The sequence below is a fragment of the Falco rusticolus genome, chromosome 6 (genome assembly GCF_015220075.1).
Source record: "Falco rusticolus isolate bFalRus1 chromosome 6, bFalRus1.pri, whole genome shotgun sequence".
NCBI classification, from domain to species: domain Eukaryota; kingdom Metazoa; phylum Chordata; class Aves; order Falconiformes; family Falconidae; genus Falco; species Falco rusticolus.
In genome coordinates this window covers 69,823,835-69,850,900 of record NC_051192.1, presented here as the reverse complement: position 1 = coordinate 69,850,900, position 27,066 = coordinate 69,823,835, and the positions used below count along the sequence as shown (strand labels likewise).

Genomic DNA, 27,066 nt, shown 5'->3' with positions numbered 1-27,066 from the left:
CATCAAAACATCCTATTAAAAGAATGTGGATAGGTGTGTTTTGCAGTATGTGATGAAGAACAACATACTTTTGTCCTATCTGAAGAAATAAATTTAAACCAAAACTGAAAAAACCCCACTTTTTTCTAAGGATCACATCTTCAAACCTTCATGCTGTTTGAAGAATTCTTCATGTTGTAAGTTCCATGAACCAAAATAAACCCATCTACATTTTCAGTAAGTCAGTGTCAATATGGATCTGTAAGAAAGAAGGTTTTGTACCTAAAGAACTGATAACAAAAGGTTGCTGAGCATTCTTAGACACCTGAATCCATTCTTAACTTTAGTCAATAGCGTCACTAACTTTCTGTGTTCAAATAGGTGTACGTATGATCTTTGGCATATTAGGTTGCTGGTGCTCATTACCCTATACATATGTGATAAGTAGGTAGTCTGTGCTGTTTTGTCTTAAATTTCTAAACAGTTGCTTCATAGCACCATCATAAAGGGTATTTGCAGTTTCTGGGCTTTGAGTTCGTGCTGTCATGGAGTGCAAAACTGAAAGAAAGGGCTACAGTTCCCCTGAGCGAAACAGAAAATCAGAGCTGCATTTGAAAACACAGCAACATTCCCTTGGTAGAATATTCTATTAAAAGAAAAGAAGAACATCTGCATCACAGTAACCAGGTGTGATGGGACCACATACCAACTCAATCATATCTTCAAAAAGCTGTTTTCAGTTGTCATAAATTTAATCTTATGAAGTTATTAAGAAAAAAGAATAGCAAGTTTGATTAGATAAACATGATTTTTAAAACAGTGCTAGTGACAACATCCTGAATTTCTGGAGATCTTTAATGCCTGAAAAAAAACTTTTAGAGAAAACATTTTGAAACAAGTTGCAAGCTACAAGACAGTAATGCTTTAACAGACAAAATCTTAATAATCTAACCTTGATGAAAAAGAATGTGTAGTTACCAGCTGCATATTAATTCTATTCATCATCAGTATAGAGCAGACAATTTTATGGGATATATGTGAAATAGAGAAATGTGGGAGTCTTTATTCAGAGACAGGGATAAAATCTCAGTCTTTGTGTCCTACTTGCCATTTTGATTGCCTTTTCTTCTTTCAATTCAGATACTAGGCTGCAGCAGCAAGGAAAATCAACACAGAATGTTGTCAGAAAAATAAATATTAGCATGAGATCATGTAATTCAGATCTGAATTAAGATTTTATAACCTTTGAATATGTATTCCTGATTGATTCCTTCATTTTGCAACAGTAACATTTGTAGTATATTTTTTTAAATATAGTTTTACAGTGTATCATCTTTTAAGACACAGGATGGTCCAAAGTAGCAACCATTGTCTAACAGGGCTAATCTAGCTTCTAAATGGCCATTTGTTATTAGTGAGTTCTCAGCAAGAAGTAGTTGTTTCTGGCAAATTTTTTGAAAAGGAAAAACACTTCTCTGGCTTGATTTATTTTCAATTGCATACACTATATTTTTCAGTTTAAAATACACTGTATTAAGGATGATGTCATTTTGATGTAGGAAATAATGGCATAAATGAAGTTTATATTTAGAGCAGTAAAGGAGTAAAATAAAACTTTTTTACCTAGGAAAACAGATTCCACTGAGGTTCTGGTTAGGGGAACGTTATGCTTCAGCATTACTTTTTCACATACATAAGTTCATCAGTTCCACAGTGGAGCTGTGTAAGAGTTTTGTACGTGAAGACACGTCAGCTTCCTGCTGGTGTGGGATTATCCTTGGACTGAGGCTGACTGACATTTAAAAGATGCTGGAACTGTGTAGATTCAACAGCCCCAAATTTGCATGTGTAGGAGTATTTTCTTCAGCTCTGTCTTCTGTTGCAAACATGCAACCTATATTGTAAAAAAAGAGCTATTACACCTTAGGTTTTGCAGTGTGTCATACCATTCATTGCCAGTGTACTGCCTGACACCTGCCTTTAATGATTTCAAGCATAAAGATATGTGTTAGCATTCATTCATTTTAACTAATATGAAACACCACTTCATTATCTGACCAATAATAATAGTATTCAGTACTTACGCACTGCTTTTCTTGAAATCCTCTACACACAGGATAATTTAGCTGCCAACATATACAGGCTAAATAATATACAAATCTCAATGGATTCTGTTTGTATTATAAATAACTCTTGCACATGGAAGGTTGGAAAAGTTTTTTTTTCTTCTGTTCTGACTACTGAGAAATATATTTTACCACTGAACACCCTAGAAGATTAATATTCTACAGTAGCCATAAATTTAAATTCAAATAGTGTAGAGATGGAGAAGAACTGATCAGTACAAGACTTACATAGTGAATGAGTTTATTTTCGAAGTCATTTTAAAAACTACACACAGTGAATGCTTTTAACTCTTTTGGAAACAGCTAATAAGTTTACTAGGTCTTGTAGTTGGGAAAGACTGTTTCTATATACAGCTTGAATTTCACTTATATGAATTCATCCTTTTCTTCTCCAGAAGTGATTTGCTGTTGGATTTTGTCTGTTTCATTTTTTTACAAATCCACATTGAAACAAGTATCCATTGCTATTACCTTATCCCCTTGGTCATAACTAAATTTTTTTTCCACCTATCTGCATTGTAAATTATTTCTGCAGATTAATTCCCACTTGTTATAAACAGAGAACCTCTTGCAGGAACTATTGTTGCAGTAAGAACAATGCTTGTTTTATGATACTTCCCAATCCTTTTTCTAAAAAAACTTGATGGACTTTGGTTTCTATTTGAGCGATTGCATTGTTGAATGCAGCCCTATGCTTAGAACTGTTAAATGTATGGATCTACCTCACTAGACCAAAAAGAGCATGTTTAGAGCTGGAAGGTTGTTAATCACTATTTAGTCTTTGCTATTTCAAAATCAGACAAGCTCTAGTGCCAAAAATACTGCACAGCTCTGAGTATGAAGGTCTAAATATGAGTTACGTGCATGTTGCAAAAGGTTGTATTTCTGCTACTGAACCTCTTTGTGCCTCTCTGTGTTCTCTTACATAAGGGATATTCACACCATGTACTTTAGACACCTAATTTAGATGCAATTTAGAGTACAATCTAAGATCCTAAATTCCCAACAAGGTCAATGGAAGTATGCAGGCTCCTCCAGAGAGCAATTAAGGACAGGTAAATTCTTAAATTTTAAAGCTAGATGATGTGAATGCTGCCAGTTGTGTATTCTTACATTTCAAGGACAGCATACACCAAATTTATTTCAGAGTGCCTTTAGGACTTACCTGAAGCCGTCGAACATCAGGAGGCAAACACCCAGGGAGCTCTGAATGAATCTTTCCATTTCAAAGGAATGATAATGAGTCAGAGATGCTTTCTACCTACACTGTACCTGCATGACTGTAATTCAGGACAGCTATAGATGAAAATAGGTATCTTTTTATGTTACCCACTGGTCTGTGCAAAATCAATTTATAATTCAGGCCAGCTGAGTACACTAATTTCCCTAAGTCAGGAAAGGGTTTGTCAAATCCTTATTTGTCTCAAAAGAAAGCTAAAGCCACTGACTGTGGTTAATGAGTCCAAGGCTAAAATAAGACCTAAATATTCAGTTAGTTAGTAATACATGTATTTTGTCTTAGTTATACAAGGATAAATAAAAATTTGTAGGAATTTTTTTTTTTTTCATTTTCATTCACTTACACTGCTGATACTTCTATCTCTTCCTCCTTTTTCCTTCTAAGAACAATTGCACCTATAAGACACAAAACATATGTGCTTGTGTGTGTGCTTTGTGTGCCTACATACGTGTAGGGCATAGGTCAAACTGGAAGCATTTAAGAATTTGCTTAACTCCATCTTTAGTATTGGTGGCATTTAATCATGGACTGAAGTGTTTTCCTCAACAGGTTTTTTTTTCCTGACTTTTTATGACTTTCAGGTGCAAAACTATACATAAATAAGTCAAGGACATATTTTAAAATCTAAACTTAAATATAATCTACTCTATTCCGTTTTCATTAATTTTTTAGCATATTTTTTCCAAAACAAGTAAGAATTCCATATCTGATGTAATTCTGTAATATATATATAATCCTCTACATTTTTCAGTGTGAAAAAATGGTGCTACTGACCACACTCATGTAAAAATATCTGATACCATAATTCATAACTCATAGGTAAACAGCAGTATGTTATTGTGATATTGTCTTATATATCAAATTCTCATTAAAATACAGTAGAATTATTTGTATCTTGCTTTCCAGATGTTTTAGAATAAAACTACTGAACCAACCTTGAAAGATGAGAAAAATTTCCTTAATTTTTCAGAGCATATAAAATTATAAAATTGACTTATAGCCTCCTTAATTTTCTTTTAATCTAGTTTTACTTGATGGGAAAATTACATGCATTTTGTATTATTACAGTGCTCTTTCAGTTCTTGAGTTGTTGGAATATTTAATGTAAATGAGTCAAAATTCCCAGAAAAATCACTAAATCCACTAGCTGGAATGATCTATAAATAAAATGATGCACATAATAAGTTCACCAACTTGTTAAATCCCTGTTTAAGAGAAAGTGCAAAATATTTTGTGTTTTGCATTATGCCACTTGGCACATCTCAGCAATGTTTCTGCTAGAAATTCCCTGAGGTTGTCTGTGTTTGGCTTCAGTGTAGCAACTGCTTTTCAATTCTTTACTATTTAGGTCTAGAAAAAAATTAAAACCTAAAATGTATTCTATTCTATTTCACCTCAGTCCCTGGAAAAAAATAGGGAGTGAGTACTAGGAAATAAGTCCATTTCCAAGCATAGGGAAAGTAAGAAGATAATTGGAAACAGACAGGATAGAACGATCAAAAATGAACCTTAATAATCTTACAGCCTTTTCTGATGGCTTTCTCATCAGGTGTAGATTTCAGCAGTAGATTTCTTTCACTTTGTGATATAGCAAAACATTTGAAACTGTCTCCCATAGTATCCTTGTAGCCAAACTGAGAAGACAGGGGCTGGATGGGGAGACTGCAAACTGGGTGGGAAACTAATTGAACAAACAAACAAAGGGCAGTGTTTCATGATTCCAGTCGTGACTAGTAGCCAGTAGATACTGAGGATGCATACTGAGGGCAATATTATCCAACCTCTGTCAATGACTTGGATAACAGGTTGGGGTGCAGCCTCAGCAAGTTTGAGGATGGCACCAAACGATGGGAGAGCAGTCGGTGTGATGGATTGCAGTACTGCTAGGCAGAGGAACCTTGAGAATATGGAGGAACGGGCCAACAGGAAGCTCTTAAAGTTCAACAAAGACAAGTACAGAACCCTACACTTTTCCTAGAATAATGCCATTTGTGAGGAGTGCCTTGGAACTGAGTGGTTAGAAAGAAGCTTTAAGGAAGGAACCCAGGTGACCTAGGGAGAGGCTGAACAAGGGTGAAAAGTGTGGTTTTGCAGTAAAGGAGATCACAGACTGGACTGTATGAGCAGCCATGTAGTCAGTGGGTCACAGTTATTTCCTCTTCAGCACTCATGTGGAAAACTCTGTGTAGTTTTTGTGTCTTCCACCATAAAAGAGAGATATTGGAAACTGAAGCAAGTCTGGGGGAAGGGCCCTTGAGGAGCTAGGGGGTGGAATATGTGATAAACAAGAAGAGGCTGAGTGAGGCTGGAGAAGAGAGAATGGTAAGGGGGATCATATTACTAATTTGGGCTGAGAACAATAAATTAAGTTATTCCATGAGCCATTTCAAGGAGAAAAATGTGTTTTCAATGTCCTTGTTACTCTCTGTAAGATGCCATACTCGCTGTCAGGTGAAGAGTAGCTATATAAGTTGGGTGTGAAAAACTTACATTCATACTTTCTTCCACAAATTTAGAGTATATCACAATTAAAGACATCAGCCATCCTGCAATTAAGATTCTTGTAATAATCTTACGTGTGTGAAAAAAATAATAAAGTGGCATGCATTCAATGGCCCTTCTAATGTTTTAGAAGAGCCATTGAATGTAAATTAATTATACTGTCTACCATTATTAAAGGGGCTTTATTAGAAAGGAGATTCAATCCTAAAGAAGCTCAGTTACGAAGAAGCCTGCTGTTGGCGGATACAGCCTGATACAGAACATCATCCACCCACCCCCATTCTAGCTGTGGTCATGAGTCTCAAGTCCTTGTCCTTGCATCTCAAAATGATGACTTAGCAGTTTCAAATGAAATTCTTGCCAGTTGTAATTAATCAGTGTCACCAAAAAAAAAAAAAAAACCCTAGAAAATAACTTTTTTTCTCCTCTTTAATCAGTAAAGAGACAGGTCCCTGCTCAGCAGCTCTGTTTTCAAACAGAATGAAGACTTGAGAGAGAATAAAATCATTGCTTGGGTTCCTTAGTGCCAAGAGCGCTATTACCCTGGAGTAATGTGTTCTGTATCGTTTAACAGCACCTGTTATATCTAAGGAGGAAACAGTGCTGGCAGATATTCTTTCCTTTCTATGCCTTCATCTATCTGGAAAAGGTGGATATTTCAGTTTATTGACCAGATTAGAAAGCAATATAAAGAAGATTTTATTGTAAATTTGGCTTGAATATGAATTTATAAGCACAGAAAAGGCATTAAATATATCAGTTTAGCTAAGAATCAGCTGAAGAGAACATAAAGGTGATTATCTGGAAAGAGTAAACACAATAAAACCACTTTTTACAATTCATTACTAGTAGCCACTAATAAGTAAACAGGAACTTAATTGTAGAAACTGGAGGTGAATATTAGAATGTGAAAATAATAAGATATACTTAGTTGTAGAATCTTATTTCTTTTTCCCTCAAGAAGTCTGTGTAGAAAGCTGCTTTCTGTATTGCACGTTTTAAATTAGACTGGGGAAAAATTCTAATAAATAGAAACGTAAATAGGGGCCTAAAAGTCATTGTAAAGCAGCTAATATAGCTAAGTGGGACATATATACATATCTGAAACAACTCAGGGTTTCTTCTCTTGAAGGCAATAGACTGACTGTGATCCCACAGAAATTATTTGTTTTCTTTACTTTTAAAAAATGTAGTTCTGCTTAATTTTAATTTGATTACAATCTTAGGATCTGCCTACATATTACTGAAGTCCTGATAGTGAGAAATCAGTTATTTGATGGATATATATAATAACAAGGGCCATGTTTGTTCTAATACAATAACAACACTAAAATGAGAAAACAAGCATGAAAATTGATCATTTCTGCTGTTAAATCATTGGAACAATGCCTGGACATGTTTTTGCCTAAGATCCTTCCAAGACAATTTCCAAGAAAAGTTCAAGTTGACTTAAACCAGTACTGATCCTGGTAGGCAGCTTGCTAGAAGCTGTGCTGGTTTGGAGGGCAAGAGATTTTCATTTTATGGATGTAGACTGTTCTGTGCTGGCTGGCCTTTGCCAGAGAATGGTCCCAACCACGTTTAACTTTAGTGGAGACGTACTTACAAAGTCCAAGGCAAATCATGTATAAGAGAAATCAAAACCCTATGATGAAATAATAGTATGAATTTGAGAGTTAAAGACCTTTTAATTCACGGTTCTCTGAGGAAAAAGGCAACTTTACTAAGGGAAAGAAAAAAAAAAAACCATGATAAAATTGTCAGTTTTCTAGTAATTAAACTGAGTTACTTGTAATTTCAGATATTTGCAATTTACATTTCCCATTCTTCTGACAAATTTGTCATTTCTGCAACAGGATCTGCAGAAACTATATGTATGAAAAATAAAACTATTTCAATATCACTTCACCCTAAAAATATAGAAGAAATATCACCTGTAGTTTTTACACCTCAGAACTTGTTCTGTAAAGTGCAGTATTTGACTCTAACGTATTGTTTATTGAAAGAAAGGGTGCAATTTTCTTTTTCTGTCAGCATTCATGTAAATGTTAACAAGGTTTGTAAGAATATACAGTTTTGATAGGTTGTTCTTTTATTGTAGCTGGTCACTGTGGCTCTCCAGACCCAATTGTAAATGGTCATATTAGTGGAGATGGTTTCAGTTATCGTGATACTGTAGTCTACCAGTGTAATCCTGGCTTTCGACTTGTTGGTACATCTGTCAGAATTTGTCTACAGGATCACAAGTGGTCTGGACAAACTCCTGTTTGTGTCCGTAAGTATCATTAATTTTTCATTGAAATCTTACTACTATTTTAAACATAATTTGACGTTAACGGTAGATTGGATGTTCAGAGGTGTTTGAATGAGGTGCAATATTTATTGGACCTATTTTCAATTACAAGGGTCATTCTGATGTTCAGTTACAAGTGTCATTCAGCACAACTGAATATCTATATCCAGTAATTTCTGATTTCTCTTGTTTCAGAAATAGGATGACATAGGCATTGAAGTGGGTTGAACAGCAGGCTACAACTGTGTAACTTCATCTATGTCTTTCTCCGAGCATAATTTCTATGTCAAATGTGGGCTTATTGAGCCTCTCCTGATTCTTTCAGCAGAAATACCAAAAGCCTATCCTCTGTTTTCATTGTTTGGTGGGTAAAGCTGCAGTACTGTTCATCTGTGCAGTTTTGATGGTGACTGCCTGTTCTTCCAAGTTGGCCTCCTAATATTTACCAGTGTAAGCCCAGGCATGGTATTGGATTATACCACGTCTGTTAGAAAAAAATGTGAACTCTTTTATAACCTGTAGCAGGATTTTTTTCTGCTCTTAATTCACCTGCTTTTAAAAATCCCATTATTAATTGTGGGAATTGTTGAGTCTTTCCTACTCCCCTCCTCACTTGCATGGAAGATTTTCTGACATTTTCTGAACCGTCAGCCATTTGAACAGTCAAGACTGATTTCTCATTTTTATATTACTACTTTGTTGTGTAGTTGATTTTATTATTCTTTTCCAGTTTTAATAAGGCTCCTCATTTTTATACAACCTTCGTTATTTTTAATGGATATTTATATCAATTATTTCAATTTTGTAATTTTTCAAGGTATCTGAAATTCAGACAGAAGCACTTTTGCCTACATAGAGATAGTCACTGAGATGATCAGCTTTTCTGTTCAATCCATGTCAGTATCTTTGTTTCATTTCTGAGAAAATATATTATTGATTAGTCATTGCACTTTAAAATGTTCAGTTTTTTCTTTCTTAGTGGTAAAATGAAAATTTCTACCTGTATACAGCTACAGGAAATATCTGTCAAGTGTAATTGTCCTTTCAAATTCCTATTTATATCTTCAAGTGATTTATATTCATCAAAGGAGAAATTCCACCAGCTAGCATTATTACTTTTAGTGGATTAATTTTACCATGCAGTGAATAAAATACCTTCCAAATAAAGGGGCAAAGCTGAGGGTAGGGGGAGGTTATTTCTTCTACATTGATGTTATCATTACTGCTATGAGAAGAGTTATTGGATTATGATATATTTGTTTTGGGTATGACAAACACCACAAGCACAATATTTAAAAGTTGTGTGTGTGTCTGTGTATGCATTCTGATTTTATATTGTCAGTATCCGTGCTTTTCTATCTTCTGCTGTATTATTTTAATGCCTTGTCATGTAGAAAGCTAGAGCTTGACCATAAGAATTGCATTTTATAAGTGTCACTTAAGCATAGTCAACACATGTAAAACACATAATGGGAAATTTACTCCCAACAATGATTTTTCTGTTGCTATAAGAAAATCTGATCAAAAGGATCACTGCTTCAGCAAAGCAGCTCAACAACTTTGGAACAGGAATGCTTCAGAATTCTAGAATGCTCTGAAGTAGTACATAAAATTCAATTTGATGTTACTACATTTTGGTGCTTGTAGGGAAAAGAATATTTTCTGTTGTTTACATTACTAGGAAACATAGTGAACTCTACATTTTTTTTTAAGGTCTAATACATATCAGATGTGTGTCAAGATGCATATATATAAAAATTTTTTATATTACAATTTTCAACATGAGGTAAAATTAGATTCTAAAGTTTTTTGATTTTTTTTTAATCTGGCAGTTAAGAATTCTGAATAAATATATCCTAATTTTTCTGAATTTTATTTTGTAAATATAAAAGACAAATTCAGAAGGAAAAAAAAAATCCAATCTGCAAGTGATTCCATGGAACAGTACCTTTCAGCTAGAGGCTAGCCTGCCTATTTTTCTTTTAACAGCGATCACCTGTGGACATCCTGGGAATCCAGCTCATGGAATGACTAACGGCAGTGAGTTCAACTTAAATGATGTTGTAAATTTTACTTGCAACACTGGGTACTTACTTCAGGGTGCTTATCGAGCGCAGTGCCGAAGCAATGGACAGTGGAGTAGCCCTTTACCCAACTGTCGAGGTGAGAAACTTTCTCATATGTTCTCTGCTCTCTAATGACTTATTTCATGCGTGATCCTGCCTTAAAAATAGTGGGATATAATTCAGAAACCTGTCCTTTAAGAACTTATTGCCACCTTTATTTGAGGTTTTGCATTTCTATATTGGAAAATGAAGTTAGGGCTGAGGTCTGGTGAAGCCTAGGTTTTTGAGTATTTTACCTCAAAGTTCTCAGACTGCAATCCCTCACATTTAGTTTATAGACATATAAAGTGTACTTTGTCTCAAAAAAGTTATATTACATTAATAAATTACTGTTGGCTGTAGTAGAGTAAAAAACTGTAGTAGAGTACAGTTCCCATAAATGGTCCATTACTCCTATTAAATCTTATGCATATGAACATTTGTGCATCAAAACACTGTTAGTTCTTCTGTATTTCCTAGTAATACCTAAGAGGTGTTCATAACTTTTGTACAGAAAAATATGATAAAGGTTTAATTCTGATTGTGTTTTTTGCGATCACATAACTGAACTTGATTACTAGTATACTCTGGGTATGACAGGGATGTCTGAGAGATAAGAATGAAGCAAGGGTTTGTGTTATGAAGAAAAAAAGTGTATCAAATGTACATATTATGGAAGGACATAAAGAAACCATTGTAAAACACCATCCAAAGTTCTCCGATTTCGTTGTGTGTGTTCTTATCATTTATTTATCCAGATGCCAATAGTGTAATTAAGGTTAAAAGGGAAGCAAGTCTCCAAAGTTACCCTATTACTATTTTTCCATTTATGGCCACTGTTTTTATTTTTCCTCAACCTTTGGCTCTGTTTGCAGAATATGTAGCTAAAATCAAATCTTTGGTCTGTTCCACCAATATCTTTATCAGACAGGAAATCTGTTAATTGGTCTATTGTTTTTATATTATATACCCCAAAATTGCTTGTACTGGTGTAGTATGTGCTTTCTCAGTGATGAATCCAAAAAGATGCTGATAATATTTAATGATATTGTGAAATGTTATCTTCTGAATCATTGAGGCAGATTTAATATCTTCTGGCTATTAAATAGATGCAGATTGTCAGAGGTGAAAGGCAGGATGTTAAGTAAATCATGCAAAATCATGAAAGACCATAAAAAGTCTTTAAAGCCTGGAGAAAAGTTTTTGAGGTACTGTATATCCTTTAGTGCTCTTTTTTTGTGAAGACTCCAGAAGGAAATCTGTTTTAACGGATCTAATTTTAAAATGTTGTTCCTGGTCATATTCCCTTTTCAAAGCTGAGGTTGTCTGGGTCCATTTATAACTTTACCAACAGTACTAATTTCTAACTGTGTAAACCAAAAACAAATTAAAGAATGCTTATTCTCTGGAGAGAACCTGATGATTTTACCTGGTATGGAACATGCAAAGAAATAGAACACAAAGATCGATCAATCAATCAATCTATACTTGTATGTACCTATGTAGCAAATATATATATATATATTATACCTAAGATAGAGTTTTGAATGTTAAATTGAAATTGGCAAGGCTGGCAAGATTTTCCTTCTGTGACATAATTTGGCAAATCCTTGCTAAATCATGCGTCCTCTGAAGGGAATATTACACAAATCACAGTTTTTTTCTTTATGCTTATGAACCTTTCAGTTCTTTTGCATGGTTTATATTTCATGCCTGAATGCTGACTACATCATTAAGTAGGTAAATGTTACCTTACAGATTTAAACCCTGTGATTTTAAAATTTTTATCTCATCTTCCACTATTCAGAATACAACTCTGGAATTCTATTGTCCACTCTGATTATACAGGTCCAGCTTTTGAAAAGGCGGTTAGTACTAAAGCAGATAAAATAATTTCTCCATAAATACAATGGCTAGTAAGTTTTCTTGAGTATTTTCTTTCACTGGAAAAATGATCACTTAAATGTTAAATCAATGCAAGTATGATGCTTTTCATCCTTTATAAATTGTTTTTAATGTGCTAAAGGAAATCACAGTCAGTCATGTTGTGCTAAGGATACTAACATTGGGACTAAAAATCATGTAATAAGTTAACTTCAGCTGTTGGTAGCTTTATTATTTCTACCTTTTGGTTTATTTAAAATCATATTTTATTACAATGGTTGTTGCGAAGGATAATACTTATCCTTGATGATTAGCTCATCATATTATTTCAGGGATAGCTGATGCAATATCAAGCTCGTGTGTGTGTGGAATTAGATCCTTCATTCTCATTAAAATAATAGAGATGGCAATTCCCTCAGTCACTGCCCTCAGAATTTATTCAAGCGAGTTAACTGGCGTAGCAATATAATTAATGGAACAGAGAAACAGGAATTAGCAAACTGTTCCTATTTAGGCTTGTACTTTTTTTCCCCTTTTATATTGTTTTGTTTTGTTAGACTTTAGAGAACAAACTCCTCTGTCTCATCTGTGAGGCACTTAAGTGAGGTTTTATTTGTTGAAAATACACACTTTTTCACATATCCTGTAGATGCAGTCTGGATCTGCTCTATTTGACTGCTAGAGGCAGAGATTGCATCGTTTTAATGAAGTTCAACCTCATTTATGAGTTGAGTTACTCAGCTATTTACATTGAACTCAAGTACATTTATTAAAAGGAAAACAAGTGAAAGTGAAAGAAAGGAATTTTATGAAAAATAATGCAAAGACTGAGAAAATTTGAAAAATAAGAAGATAGGAATTTGGAGCCTTACATTTACTCCAGTACACTTCAGTTGTGTCTCCTGTCTACTTTTATTTTCCTTTTTTATTCATCGCATTAATTTGAGTTTAATCCAGGCCAATGTATGGTCTGAAATCTTGTTTAGGGAGGTTGGTTTTCTGAAAAGCAGTATTATAGATGCAATTCTACCAAGGTCTATTCACTTCAGAATGGCGACCTCCTACCAGAACAGAGTGGCCCAGAATTCTCTCAGTTGAGTATGTACAATTTTGTCTTTTCTCATGCAGGTCATGTAAAGGTGGACTTTCACCTTTCACTCAGTGCTTCTTCAGCTTGTTCTTCCCTTCACTTAGTATTACCTCCCTCATGGGCTGAACTTGGTTTGAGGAGAGACTGAGAGCTGGGGCTGTTCAGCAGAGACAACAAGGCTCAGGGGGATCTTATCAATGCTTTTCTAAAGGAGGGTGTAAAAAACAGATGGCCAGACTTCTCAGTGGTGCCCATTGGAAGGTCAAGAGGAAAAGGGCACAAACTGAACATAATAAAAAGCTTTTTAACTGTGAGGGTGGAAAAATACCTGAAAAAGTTGCCCAGGAGACACTGTAGAGTCTCCATTCTTACAAGTGTTCAAAACTTGGCTGGATAAAGCCCTGGGCAAACTGCTTTAGCTGTTCTTTCCAAGTTCAACTATTGTATGATTCTGTATAAATTATGACTAAAAACTTTGGAGAATCTTGCTGAGGTGGTACATGGTGTCTCCAGGCCTATTTTTTTGCTCATCCCACTGTTTTAGGCTACTAGATAACATAGAATTAACAAAATAATCAGACTGCAAACTTTTCAGATTAAAACAATCTCACAGGAGAAGGTGAAATGGAACCAAATCAAGAGACTGTAACCTAAATAATCTGATCTAGGGTAAGTAGATGGGTAATGAAAGTAACTTGTTAACCATCTCTGCATGACTCTCCAGAACTCAAAAAACACTTTATAAGATACATGTTAAGTAAAGTGGATACAACTATTTTTCTCAAACTAGATGAATAACAAACAAAAAGGAAAGGAACTTCAATGAGTAAAAATTTAGTCCACATTTCAACTAAACACTACAAGAGATTATCTAAAATCCTAGGTTCTGAAAACCCTACTGTTTCTAGCCTGCAAGCATCAAAGCTCTGGTTAACTTGACACTGTTAAGAACACAAGCTGAAATGAAAGGAAAATAGATTTTTTTCATATATTCCTATGTAAATATACTGTCTTAAAATGAATGAGTAACTGGATTTTTCTAGAAAGAAAATGACCTATATGTTGCTGCTTACAATGAATTTAGGAATTCACTGTGAAGCAAAAGCTTTTGATATTCCTTCAAAAGAATAACAAGAGAATTACACAGCAATCTTGTTCAAACTTCCATACCAGCCAGGCATGTTCCCACAGAACACGTTCTCTGCATATGTCTACCTAATTTAATTCTACCTGTATATCTGGGCAAAAGTGTCTACTGTAAGCTGCCTTCCTAAAACATCATAGCATAATTGTATTTACATCATTTCAGTGACAGCAGAATTCCATACACCATTTAAGATTTTTACTTCAATAAATACTGTATTTATAGACCATGTGCTGTGTAAATTGCTGTAACATTTTAAAGAGAACTTTGTGGTTTTATTTGTAATTTGATATAGTTTGGATTAAAGAATGAATCTGCATAGTTAAAAATGACTGGAGATTATTTTCGCCAAAAAGGCAAATTGAATAATTACAATTAAAAATAAAATAAAATAAATCTTGTATTACATTATTTACATGAAAGAAGAGCAGAAAGCCCTTATTGGTTAGATTTAAGAAATAATAAAGTGCATTTCAATGGTGAAATAATGCTGAAATGATAATTTTACAACCATGTTTTAAAAAATAAAAATAACAATTCTACCAACTAAATGGTTTATATCAAATTTAGGTTTTATGATTTGATTATAACTTACCTAAAGCAAGTAATAGCACTTCTTCCTGCATGCTCCTTTTCTTCTGAAATTACCTTTTATCTAATGGGTGAAAAACATTTGTATTAAAGTTCATTGTTAGTGATGAATTATGAATTTGTTTACAAAGAGAGTAAATTTTCCAGCTCCTTAAATACACTGCTGGGAAGGAACTGACGTTCCTAGCAAACCCATGTCATTTAATTCAACAGAATTTTATGTATCACCTTTCTTTCAAACTTTGGTTGAGTTCACTTGAGTCAATAATGAACTTGGCTTCACTTCACTGAGACTCTACATGCAGTTACTACAAAATACAGATTACTGCTTAAAGCTATTGCAGAAGATTATTTTATTTTCTTTTGCAACTGAGCTATTATGTATGCATGGGAAAATTTAATATTTTCAGAAAATAAAGCTGGGCAGTTCTCAGGCACTCTTTTGCAATGATACATTGGTTCTATCTATTAATGTACTATCAGTAATAGGTTAACTAAGTTGTCACTGGCAAGAAATTTACCAAAGAAATTATATGAGGGTTTTTTTGCCTGACAAAAAGGTAGTGCAGAGAAAAGATCATATGTGCTGCTTTAGAGCCATATGAGAAATACTTAAATATGTTTGTATGTCCTAAATGCACTGAAATCACTGAGCTGCTTTACAACAGTTTTTCCCCGTTACTCCAGAATGCTGTTATATTGATAATTTAATAATGATTTAATCTGTTCTGGCAAACTTTTGACACAGCATTTAGCACAGTAAAACATTTAGTCTCTTAAAATGAATGAATTTTCTAATATTGGATCTGCCTTCTGAGATAACATAACCATTAAAGCATCTATGTCTTGGAAAAACTCATGCTCCCACTGTTTCTTTCACAAGTAAAAAAAATTAAAATGGCTTTTTGTGATGTTGGTATACTTTGTGAGATAAGGAACTCAACTTTTTTTAATTATCAAAACAGTAATATCTGTTTTAAAATTGATATTTAATCCTCTCTCTACATATATTTATTTTTTTAAGATTTGTAGTAGTCTTTTCTAGAATGCTGAGATCCCTGAAATATGATTTTAAAATTGTAATTTGTTTTTATCTCCACATGGACTTTTATCTTTGCCTTCATTTGTTTGATAAAGAACATGTCAAGTAGTCAGATTACTTGCCTTTAAACTGGAATGAAATGGCACTGGAACAATTCTGATAGCCAGATCTCTGTTCTCTTTGGCAAACCTGCCTGAGTAGAATGTGGTGCCACCTGAATGTGCTACCCCAGAACTAGCTATGAAAGCATTAAATCCTAAACAAAATATGTCCAGTGTGGATTTTTTTTCCTTTAGCAATTTGGAACTGCTTTCCATTTTATCTTTGGAAGCACTGAAAGCCAAGAACTGCACTTTCTACTTCTCATAATAACCACCAAAATGACAACTGAATCAGATGGTCTCATCAGGGCTCTGCACTCCTGATTGCACTGCAGGTCATTTTTCCATGTATTATGCTTAAACTAAGAACTACTGTATTAAACACAGCACTTAATCACATCTTCTAGAATGCAAGTATTTGCAAGGAGATTTTCTTGCCCTGATTTCTTTGCTCTGGCATTGGATAATCTGTTTTATCTCTTGCTGTCAGTTTATAAGGCAGTGTCAGATTCATAATCTATGTCAGGAAGTGTATATCCTTTGCTACTGTTCCCTTCAGATTCCATTATATCTTCTTATAAATGAGCCTTTAGAGCTTTTGTCCTATTAAAAACATGCTTCTTAAAAACAGAAATGTTTACTGGGGAGATCTGTTTGGCAAAGTTGCAGAGGTTTGAGCTAGCTCACATTCTCCACATTCTGTATCAGTAAGCCCAGGCTGTTTTGTTGCTAATAAAGAATTCAGATCTCTATTCATTTACCCTGGTTTTATACTGAATTACAGTTTGCCAGTTTTTTCTTTATCTCACTTAGTGATAGAGAGTCCTGAAAATCACATTTAGACATTTTGCCTTATCAAGAATCTGATATCTAGAAGGAACTGTCAATTTTTGTTGTGTTTTCATTAGTGGGTGTATCATTTGAACAAGTGGTTCAAATAATATGTTCCATTCCTTCACTGGCAAGAAAAATAACCTTTCTGATGACATCTGATAGAAGGGTGCGAGAGATTGAGACTGATGACCAATTCATCTCATCCAAAGATAAAGGAACTGTGAATTAAGCAGTTTTCTATCTATGGTGGTATCAAGGATTCATACAAGCTGAGGAAAATTTTGTGGTTTTTTCAGTTAGTTTTTCCAAAGTCAGAGGCCTTTGTTGAGACTTTTGTATCATTTGAATGTTAGATAGACCTAATCTGTTCGTGTTGATAGCATGTTGATATCCTTCACAAGAACAATTAGAGTTTGACTATGTTTCCTAAATAAAGAGGTGAGGTGCCATGGGAGATACCCACACAGTGTCTGAGACATTTACCTGAAACTGGCAGAGATGACACAGGACTTCTAAAAATTAGTCCTGCACCTCTCTGAAGTGACACTTGCCTGGAGATCAGGCAAAGAAATCTCAAGAGGTAGTAGAAACATCTTTTGGGGCAACTGAATAAGAGTTCTTCTCCCATGTGAGAATCAATGCTCTGATTAAGAAAAATCTAAAGAGAAAGACTTTATGACATGACCCCAGAGTTTCCACTGTTATGACAAAAGTTATTGTGTTGATACTGCTTGTACATAGATGTCCACAAATAAGTTTACATGTAGACAACATAGAGAGCAATGACAGGTAAGCCCTTTACCTTTCTGATCTATCTGCTAGTGTAATACCTGGGTTCATGCTGGGGATGGCGTAGGAAGAAGAGATGTTATACATATCCAAGAGACAAATACATGCTTTTAAATTAGCTAATCTGGTGTTCCAAAAAGAAGTGTTCTTTTATAAAGTTTTATAAAGCTCAGTTCAAAGCTTAAAAAAAATAATTGCAAGTTCATGGAATTTCTTTTAACATACTTATTACTCCATTTTTACTTTAGTGTAGAATTAGCTAGTTATCAGAGCACTTTGGCAGAAATTTTCCAGTAGAAAAGATGAGAAATACTGCATTTTTTGTAACAATGGAAGAATATTTGCCATGTTTTATCAGTGGCAAAAATTTTGGGATGCAATTAAAAGCAATGTGTGTCTTAGCTTTTAATCTCATAAGTAAACAATATTGAACTATATACTTTATTGAATCTATTAACCTTATTTAAAATCTTGTTTATACCAAGATATTATTTAGCAAATTGTTAGTGTTAATTTACACTATTACCATCATTTATACCGCATTAATTGCAGTGAAAATTTCCTTGGTCTAAGTTCATCAGGAACATGGTGTCAGGACCTTATGTTTTGGATGGACTTTACTAATGTATGTAAAACCACAAAACACTCTCCTTCTTAAATAAATGTTTTAATATTGTGGTTTATATGGCTAGAATTTCTGTGATAAAATCACTCTTAAAACTGGACCTCATTGACAAAATAAAAATTAAAAAAAAAAATGGACTGCTGTGTATTTGAGACTTTGGCAAGGTGAGGTTGTAATTTGAGCAGGGGACGGTTTTGTTCTGGGGTTTTGTTTTTTCTTCTTTACTTCACTAAGAAGTTATCATTGATGTGTATTGCTGGCTTGGCACTCAACTTTACTAAAATTCAATAGGCTAGCAATTTTGTAATTGTGCTTTCACAAGCAGTGCCTCTTTTATTATAGACAGTTTCTTAGAATTTCTCATAAAGTCAGAGTGAATTCTCTGCTCTTGTTTGCTCTGAGTGCCAGTCCCTATAGATGTGCCACATACCAACATTAATACAATACTTTTCAAATAAAAAAGTTTTAAAACACTATTGAACAGATATGAAACTTTTAAAAAGAAGCTTAACGTTGTTTCCGTTAAGAAAATAAAGAAGAGAAAGAAAGAGCAAGAACAAGAAATGAAATACTGTGAATTATATACTTTTTGATGATCATTCAACTTTTTAAGCAGAAAACCTGCCTAAAGGGCTCTGACATGGTCGTTTCACCTTCTTTGTCCTCAAGGTTTGAATCTATTCAGTATGAGGTTCCAAAGCCATCAGGGCAGGACTTGAAGCATTCTCTTGCTTTTCTCAACAGACTAATTGAGGAGTGCCAGAATTCTTTCCCATGTAACCCTTGACAGCTGTCATTGAAAGAAAGCAATCTCCATCAACCTTGCTGTGATTACAACCGAGTCCCCAGGGTGAAAGGCAATCAGGGAAAACTACTGCCTTAGTTCTGTACGCTGGCCAACATCAAATACTTCCTAAGTACTCCTTACTGCAGCCCTTTGTAGCTATGGCAACATCTCATGTATATATACATTTTAAAAATCTATAGCTGATGCTAAATGACACTGCAGGCATAATCTTGTTAACTTTTTAGCTTGGGGGATAGTATTCGCTTGTGTGATCGTTTGATAAGACTTCATGTGTGATGCAAGAATTCTGTGGCACAGAGCACATGCTTAAATTATGCATTCAGTGACTATAGTTTATTCACCACTGAGTTGGCTGAGCAGATACTACTGGTATAAGAATGAGAACACTGTATCATACAGACAAATTGATACTTTGGGACTGTAGCATATTCCTTGAAAATTCCGTATTTCTGCTCTGTGGGGAAAATTGAGTTTTTCTATTCTCCCTATTGTGTTTCAAAGATGATTCAGATAGAATTGCTTTTGGGTAGCTTTAGGGCAGCACATCTTCGTGAAACAAACTTCTTTTTCTTAATATCTAATACTGGTTTTCAGAAGCTAACTTGGCAGGCTTTTATCCATTAAACTAAAGTGTCAATTTTAAGCAGTTTTATTTTATTTTAAAAATTTCAACTGTACTAAAATAAGGAACAGATGTTGTGAATGCTTGAAAGATTAAACCTAGGAAAAAACCTGAGTTTATCCATAGATGGGAAGAATTTTTGAAAAGAATTGTATTAATGAATGTGCAACCATTCAATAATGTGAGATTTTTGCAATATGCTTCAGATTTTTCTTCTATTTAATAGAATATCTCAATATTAAAATTGGAAGAATTTGGCCAGATAGTTTCAATGTTCTGTTTCATTTAATCTAGTGTATATTTGAGGGCAGTAACAATGATTTTTGCTAAATTAAAGTGGAAAAAAAAAGTTTGCTCTTTCTTTTGAATAAATTCTAAAATATCATTTCACTGTTTATTTTACTGCTTTTTACTTTTTCTGTATTTTTATCTGTGCAGTATTTAACTGTGGTTTTTTTTTAATAAAACAGTTTCTCACTTTGATCTAGAAATAAAATACATGGTTAAATACTATGGTTTAATATTATTTTTAAATAAATAGTACTTTCCAATATTCTGGAGTTCTCACAACTCCCAAATGAGACGAATGACTGATAGTCCATGAAACCATGGCAGGTTCTCTGCATTTTTGCTCTGGAAGGTTGTTTTTTTTTAAAGGTTTGTGCGTGTAGGTACCTCGTATCCTCCCCATTCCAGCAAAAGAGAGTACCAGGGCATTTGCCACATTTCTGTCCCTCATTGAGAACTTCAGACGAGGCGATACTTTTCTCCCCAGGGCAGCCCTATCTTGGAGGCACTGTGTGAACTGTGTGGGTTTTTTCATGGTAGAGTGGTTGCAGAGCATTCATTCTGTCTTCACACTCTTGAGAAAACATAGCAATGACTTTTTAAAATGGTGATGGTAGACAAACTCTGACTTGGAATGTGATAAAGTCTAAGCTCTTAATCAGTCTGAAGACTATCAAAGTGACTTCTTTTAAAGACTGTTCTGTGTTCTGAAGGTGGATATTCTTTATAGTTCCTGTTTGCACTTTGTTGAAGAGCAGAAGTTAAGATTTTTTTATGGTCAGAAAAAGGTGTAAGAGATCATATGAGTCTCTAACATAGTCCTTAGTGCCTTCAATTACAGTGAATAGATTTGATTCCAGAAACTGCTCCTAGGACTGTTCGTTTTATCCTGTTGCTATTTAATGTAGGAAAAAAAATATTGAAAGGTTCTGTGTATCAGAGATGATTTATAAACAGGTTTGTATTTTCTTATAAATGGAAAACTGTCCAAGTCAGAAGTACAAACCTAGGAAAAAGGTCAGATCTACAGACCGTCTTTTGATCCAAAGGTATTGAACAAGCATAATTATGCTACTCTGTTCTTGCCAGAGCTGAAAGTAAGGTGTGCGATTAAGTTCCTTGTATCCTAAGAGTAACGAAAGCAAAAAGAAACATAATGTCAGTCTGGCAAACCCAGGTATTGGAAATTGAGAACAGACATTCAGTGGGTTGCATGTGTATCTGTGTCAGTAGATTCAAAGTCAGATGGACCTGAAACAGTATTGTAGATTACTAAAACAGCACCTATACACTGCTTAATGCACACATAAAATATTTTTTAAAATTGAAAGAATAATATATTCTGATAACATTAAACAGCTTATGATCATTAGAAGTTAAGAAAGCCTACAGTATAACATGTGCATTCTTGCTATACTTAAAGCTTTTAAACATTGGAAGCAGAAGAGGGTAGCTTCTAGTCTTGTGAGGGTGAGTCAATGCTCTGTCTTCTATTCATTATCATCTGATCTAGCTGAGCAATATAGAACCCATCTTTCTAATATATCCTGAACATAAATTTAGACCTCTGTTTCAAAGCTTTCATTTCAGCCATTGTCATTACTTTATTTTGACTAGTTTTAAAGGAACAAGAATCTAACTTTTTTTGTTTGTTTTCAAGACAGCTAAATCCTGTAAGTAGCTTTGTGAATTATTTCTAATTAAATAGCAAAAAAAATTTGCTTGAGCAAAATTAATGGTTTTGATGCTGGTGTATTTTTCTTACCTGAATAAAATCTAACCAGGAAAATACCCCAAAACAACAACAAAAAAAAAAAAAAAAAAAAAAAACAAAAAAACCAACAAAAAAAACCCCAAAACCCCACCCCAAACATTTTTTTTTTAAAAAGGAAAAGTACCTTTTTTAATCCAAACAATTTTATTTTCAAGCATTTATGATAAAAAAGAGTTAAACCAAGGGCAAACCCCTTATGCTTTCCTGTGGCATTCAGTGCAAAAGCTTAAGGATGAATCAGTTTGAAACTGCATGTACTGCATGTCATTCCAGGAATTATGTCAAATATATACTTCAAATATATATTTTTCAGTCTTCAAATTTGCTTATGTATTTTTATTTCTGTGCTAGCGTTATGTAGGAACAAACTGACTGAAAATTAATGAAATTAAGTTGAAAATGAATGTGGAACTTTCTTAATTTTAATGGCTTCATAGGCACTATTGTAACTTTTATTTTCACTGATTCTGAACAATCATGGTTTTTTAGACATGATCCTATTAGTATAACCTGTTTGTGTTAACATCTAGAGCCCTAGAAAAGAAGTGAAAGGGCAAGAAACTTCATTCTCAGACCCAAAAAACCCACAAAACAAAACTCGAAAAACAACCCAACCAAAAATCTTACTAGAAAATAAACTAAAAATATAAATTGCATGAAGGAACATTCTTGCAAAAAATATTTTGAGATCACAAGATGCTAAGTTAGGTAGACAGAGAATATGAATCTTGTCCTATAGCTTGGAAAAAAGTCCACTAATATGTGTCCACATAAAAATTTCAACTAGTTTTGAGTTTTTGTTAATGAAATCTCATTGTAAAAGTATATGTACTGTTTAATCTGCACATAGCCAATTTCTAATGCTATAGTACTGAGTTAAAGAAAATGTGGATGATATTAAATGCATGCTACTAAACATGCACCTGTACTATGGATCTATGTGAGTTCAGCAACGAATTGTAGTTCCACTGGATAAAATTTCTAATACAGAAGAGTTTTAAGTATGATTGATAAATTGATATTAATTCACCTTGAACTATTACAGGTTTTTTGGGTTTTATTCCAAAGGATTTTTACAGTCACAGAAGACGATGAACTCCCATACTTTTTCACTTGTATAGAGGTTATTTAAAGGAAGCATAGACGCGGCCATTGTCTACTGGCACCATGCCAGATAACAAGTGCTGATATTCTCTACTTCATGTTGACACTGATGTAGCTTCTAATGTTTAGGAAAGTATATACATATGTAGAGAGATTGAGTTTAAGGATATGTTTGTACAAGGCAATGTAACTATGCAGAGGATGCGGGCTGGTTCTAAAAGGAGAAGCTTTACAGCAGCATCTACGCAGCACTACAGCATATCTAATTGCCTAAGAAACAGGGTTAATTAGGATGCAGTGTGCATTGCTTCTGGGAGCTGTGCTAGTTTCTGTAACAAAGAATGGCTCTGTGAATACAGGCATAAGAGCTCGTTCCGATCTAACTTAATATTTTGGTAGGGCTTCATGTCAGTGGGCTGTGTGTTTTACAATTTTTGATTTATGTTCCTGTTCCACAGTGATAGTTGGATTGCCAGTGAAAGAATTAGACTGAGCTCAGTGATTAGTAATAATGGAAAAAAGCAGCAACAAAGAATGTGTAATGTAAAAAGATTAAAGCATCTTTTTTGATAGTACTCTTAAGTAGAGATACCCTGATGAATGAATTTCCGGTTCTTCAAAGCAAGTACAGAGACACAGACTGCCACATGCAAATCTTTCACAGCTTCCAAAGAGCAGTGGAATTTCAGAATTTAGCAGTTTTCCGTTTTATGGCACTGAAAAAAAGTCAGGAGGTAAAAAGCTATTTGCTTCTGTCAGTGAAATCCCAGTGTAAACATGTTTACTTAACCTGCACACATCTGATTTATGTATAATATTTATAAGGTTGTAATACTCAAAGTTTCAGTAAATGTTGGTAGTACGAAATACAAGCTAAACTGTTATAAAGAAAGCTAAAGGTAACTTATCTGGTGAATTATTTGATAGGATTCAGCATAAAACAGAATAGGAGTAATTTCAGTTAGGAGACTCTGTAGCTTTACTACTACTTAGGAAAAAAACCCACAACAAATCTCTTCTATTAACCATCTCTCTTCATCAGTCTAGATAATGTCTTACTAATACTTTATGTAGGTCATTGTGATACCTAATATTTTTAAATGTATTCTGCTTTTCTGTGTAATTTTATTTTCAGTGTTTTTAGTGGCAATCAGTAGATGGAAAGTAGGTGTACTTCATGCCAAAGAATGTTCCCCCTCTCCCCCCCAAATATTACTTCTAAAATGCTTTTTATAAAGGAAAAAAATGGGTTTATATGGGGCGTTCTTTACACCTAGGTATATGCTTGCCTGGAAACCATTGCAAGATTGAAATCTTGAGCATTCAATACTTTTAAGGTTGTGCATTTTAAAAAGAAAGAGAAATTAAAATAATTTTACCTGGTTTTTTGCCCCAAAATTAGACTTTAGGATGTTAATATTTCTTTAAACTCATGATACTTTTTAGCTGACAGAATGAAGTATTCTTTCAATGAATGAACTTTTGCAATAGCTGACTTGTTCTAGTGTATTAGCTAATCAGTAAATTTAAATTGTACATATAATAAAACTTATTGAAAACTCTTGAAAAAAATATGATGCAAGATTAAAAAAACAGTGCATTGGTGACTCTGTGGGTCTTACCTCTAAGATGATAATACTGTTGCTCTTTTCCACTGGTTTCTTTTTCAAGAAAATGAATTTGAACTAGATCGTATATTTGAAAGGTAGATTCCTGTCATTGTTTGATGAACTGTAAATTATAATACTAATAATCTAAGGGTTTTTTTTTTAATTTATACTATTATGCCTACAGTGAAGACAGGGTGGAGGAGGCATTTGTGATTTTTCAGATACCTTTCAGATGAATAGACAGCAAAATTGGGAGTCTGCAATGAAGACCTCAGTCAGTAATAATCTACTAACAAAACATCATGTTCACTGCAGAGTATAAAACAAAGGATTGGGGAGGGCACATATACCTTTTCTAAAAACTGAACAGTCATTATACAAACCCCAAAACATGTTAGGTTTTTAACTGCATTTTGGTGCTTACCCTCACTCCTGCTCCACTATCAATTGCTTGATTTTTCACCATCTTCCTTTCTCTGTTCTACACATTAATAGCTGGAAAATGGTCGTGTTAATGTTGGAAGCATTTTTTCTTTTTACAGAAAAATAAAAAAATAAACTCATAAAATATTATTTAAACTATGTACTGACTTGATTTTAATTTGGCTTCCTTTACATAAATATTACATAGAAGATCAAACTAAGCCTATCAAGAGAATGATAAAAAATTCCTCCAGTTCCTCTTTTATCTTCAAACCACTTGTATGTCAAGACTATTACAAGAACTGGAGTAAAATCATAGTACTATTTTCAAAGCAAAAAATCTAGACTGACTTAAGAATCAGTGTATTTGATATTTAAGTCAAATAAAACCCACGAAGGATATCAAATGGACCACAGTCATGAGCTGCTAGTGAAGTAACAAACTTCCCCGCATCTTAACATTTTATTTATGACATTTCTATTCTACATCAGTGATGAAAACTGTTTGTCTTACAGTGGTGAACTGTTCTGATCCTGGCTTTGTGGAAAATGCAATTCGGCATGGACAGCAGAATTATCCTGAAAGTTTCAAGTATGGAACAAGTGTGGCATACCATTGCAAGAAGGGCTTTTATCTGTTGGGCTCATCTGCTTTGACCTGTAAAGCTAATGGCTTATGGGATCGATCACTACCAAAATGTTTGTGTAAGTGTTCATTCAGTTGTATTAACACTAAGAACTGCTGCATTACTTTTAGTCTTGATAGACAAAAAAAAGCGTAGCTGTCTATTGAGGAACAAACCTGGACTTTAGGGTCAACATACTGCAAATTGTACAGCTTCATAAAAAAACCATCAAGACAAGATGTCATGCAACTTGTCATTATTAAAAATGGGTTTAGAGGGTCCTATGGAGCTATTTCAAATGCCAGAAAGTTAAGATTAATATCCCTTTTGGTATAGTGTTAAGATATCTGAAAACAGCAACAGAAATCTAAAATTATTATTTATATGTTATGATTTAAATTGATTGTCTAAGACCATTAATGCCTGTCCCGTTTGTTTGCTTGTTTGTTTTCCCCAGAGGTATTGGAATATGTATATGAGAATGAATCTATGAACTTTTGTGTAGGAAAATTTTGCTCAGCAGGGTATTTTCATAATGTCATGTCATACTTCCTCCATCACTTTTTCCTCAGAGAGATCTTGTGTTTCCTATAATCAGTTCAGTGAGCTTCAGATCTTTAGAATATGTTTGATTTACTTTCATTTTCCATTGAGATAATTTTCTTCTGTGATCATTAATTTTCTGACATTAGCTTTCTGAATTACAATGCAATTATAGGAAATAGTAAATGAAATGAAAGTATACTTTAAATTGCAAATACATCAGATGATTTTAAAGTTTTTGCTTTACAGATTTATGATTGGTTACTTAAATGATTTAGTTTGGTCTATAAGTATAAACTAATAATCAGATCAATAAAGGTAACTAGGTTAGTGAATTTATTTTTTATGCTTGCTTTCTTCCGACTACTATGTATTTAGTATCCTCATGACCGAAGCAGTTTTGTTTTGATTTTCACAACAGTCTGTACTTCCAATAACTGTCAATAAGAGCTACAATCAGGTTTATTCACATTTCAATAATGAAATAATTAAGAAAAATACAACATTTTACATACAAAATAGCTGCATAAAATTGTTAATTTGGCAAGAATATTTTCCTGATGCAAGCATGTGCCTCATTTTCTACACCTTAGGAAAAACATTATGAAAGTCTGTGGCCCAATTCTGTCGACGACCCATTCCTACTTTCAGAACTGCGGTTTCAGAGCAAAGGGACACTCCTTTATGCAAGGGGCAGAAGAGGATGGGGAATCTAAATCACCTCGAATAGCTACCCCTCTTTTCACATCAAGTGTGTTGGAAGTTTGGTAGTATTTATTTACATGGCTTTATGGTTTTAGGCAGAGCTTGAGGAAAGTCATAGGTGTCCATTCCCTGAGAACAGGAATTGCTGACCTAGCCCTGGGGGCTATTGATTGAGGCTGTGGGAACTTTCAAATGAGCTGCAAGGTGCCTACATTCCT

The 27,066-nt window shown here is 34.0% G+C and overlaps 1 protein-coding gene across 1 annotated transcript in view; it reads left to right on the top strand.

Annotated features, from left to right (window-relative positions):
* CSMD1 (CUB and Sushi multiple domains 1) overlaps window positions 1–27,066 on the top strand; it is a 1,210,601-nt gene that overhangs the window by 1,139,259 nt on the left and 44,276 nt on the right. Inside the window, exons 53-55 of the mRNA XM_037392820.1 lie at window positions 7,949–8,122; window positions 10,130–10,303; window positions 25,491–25,679. Of these exons, the coding sequence (XP_037248717.1) occupies window positions 7,949–8,122; window positions 10,130–10,303; window positions 25,491–25,679 (537 nt within the window). The remainder of the gene's footprint in view (window positions 1–7,948; window positions 8,123–10,129; window positions 10,304–25,490; window positions 25,680–27,066) is intronic.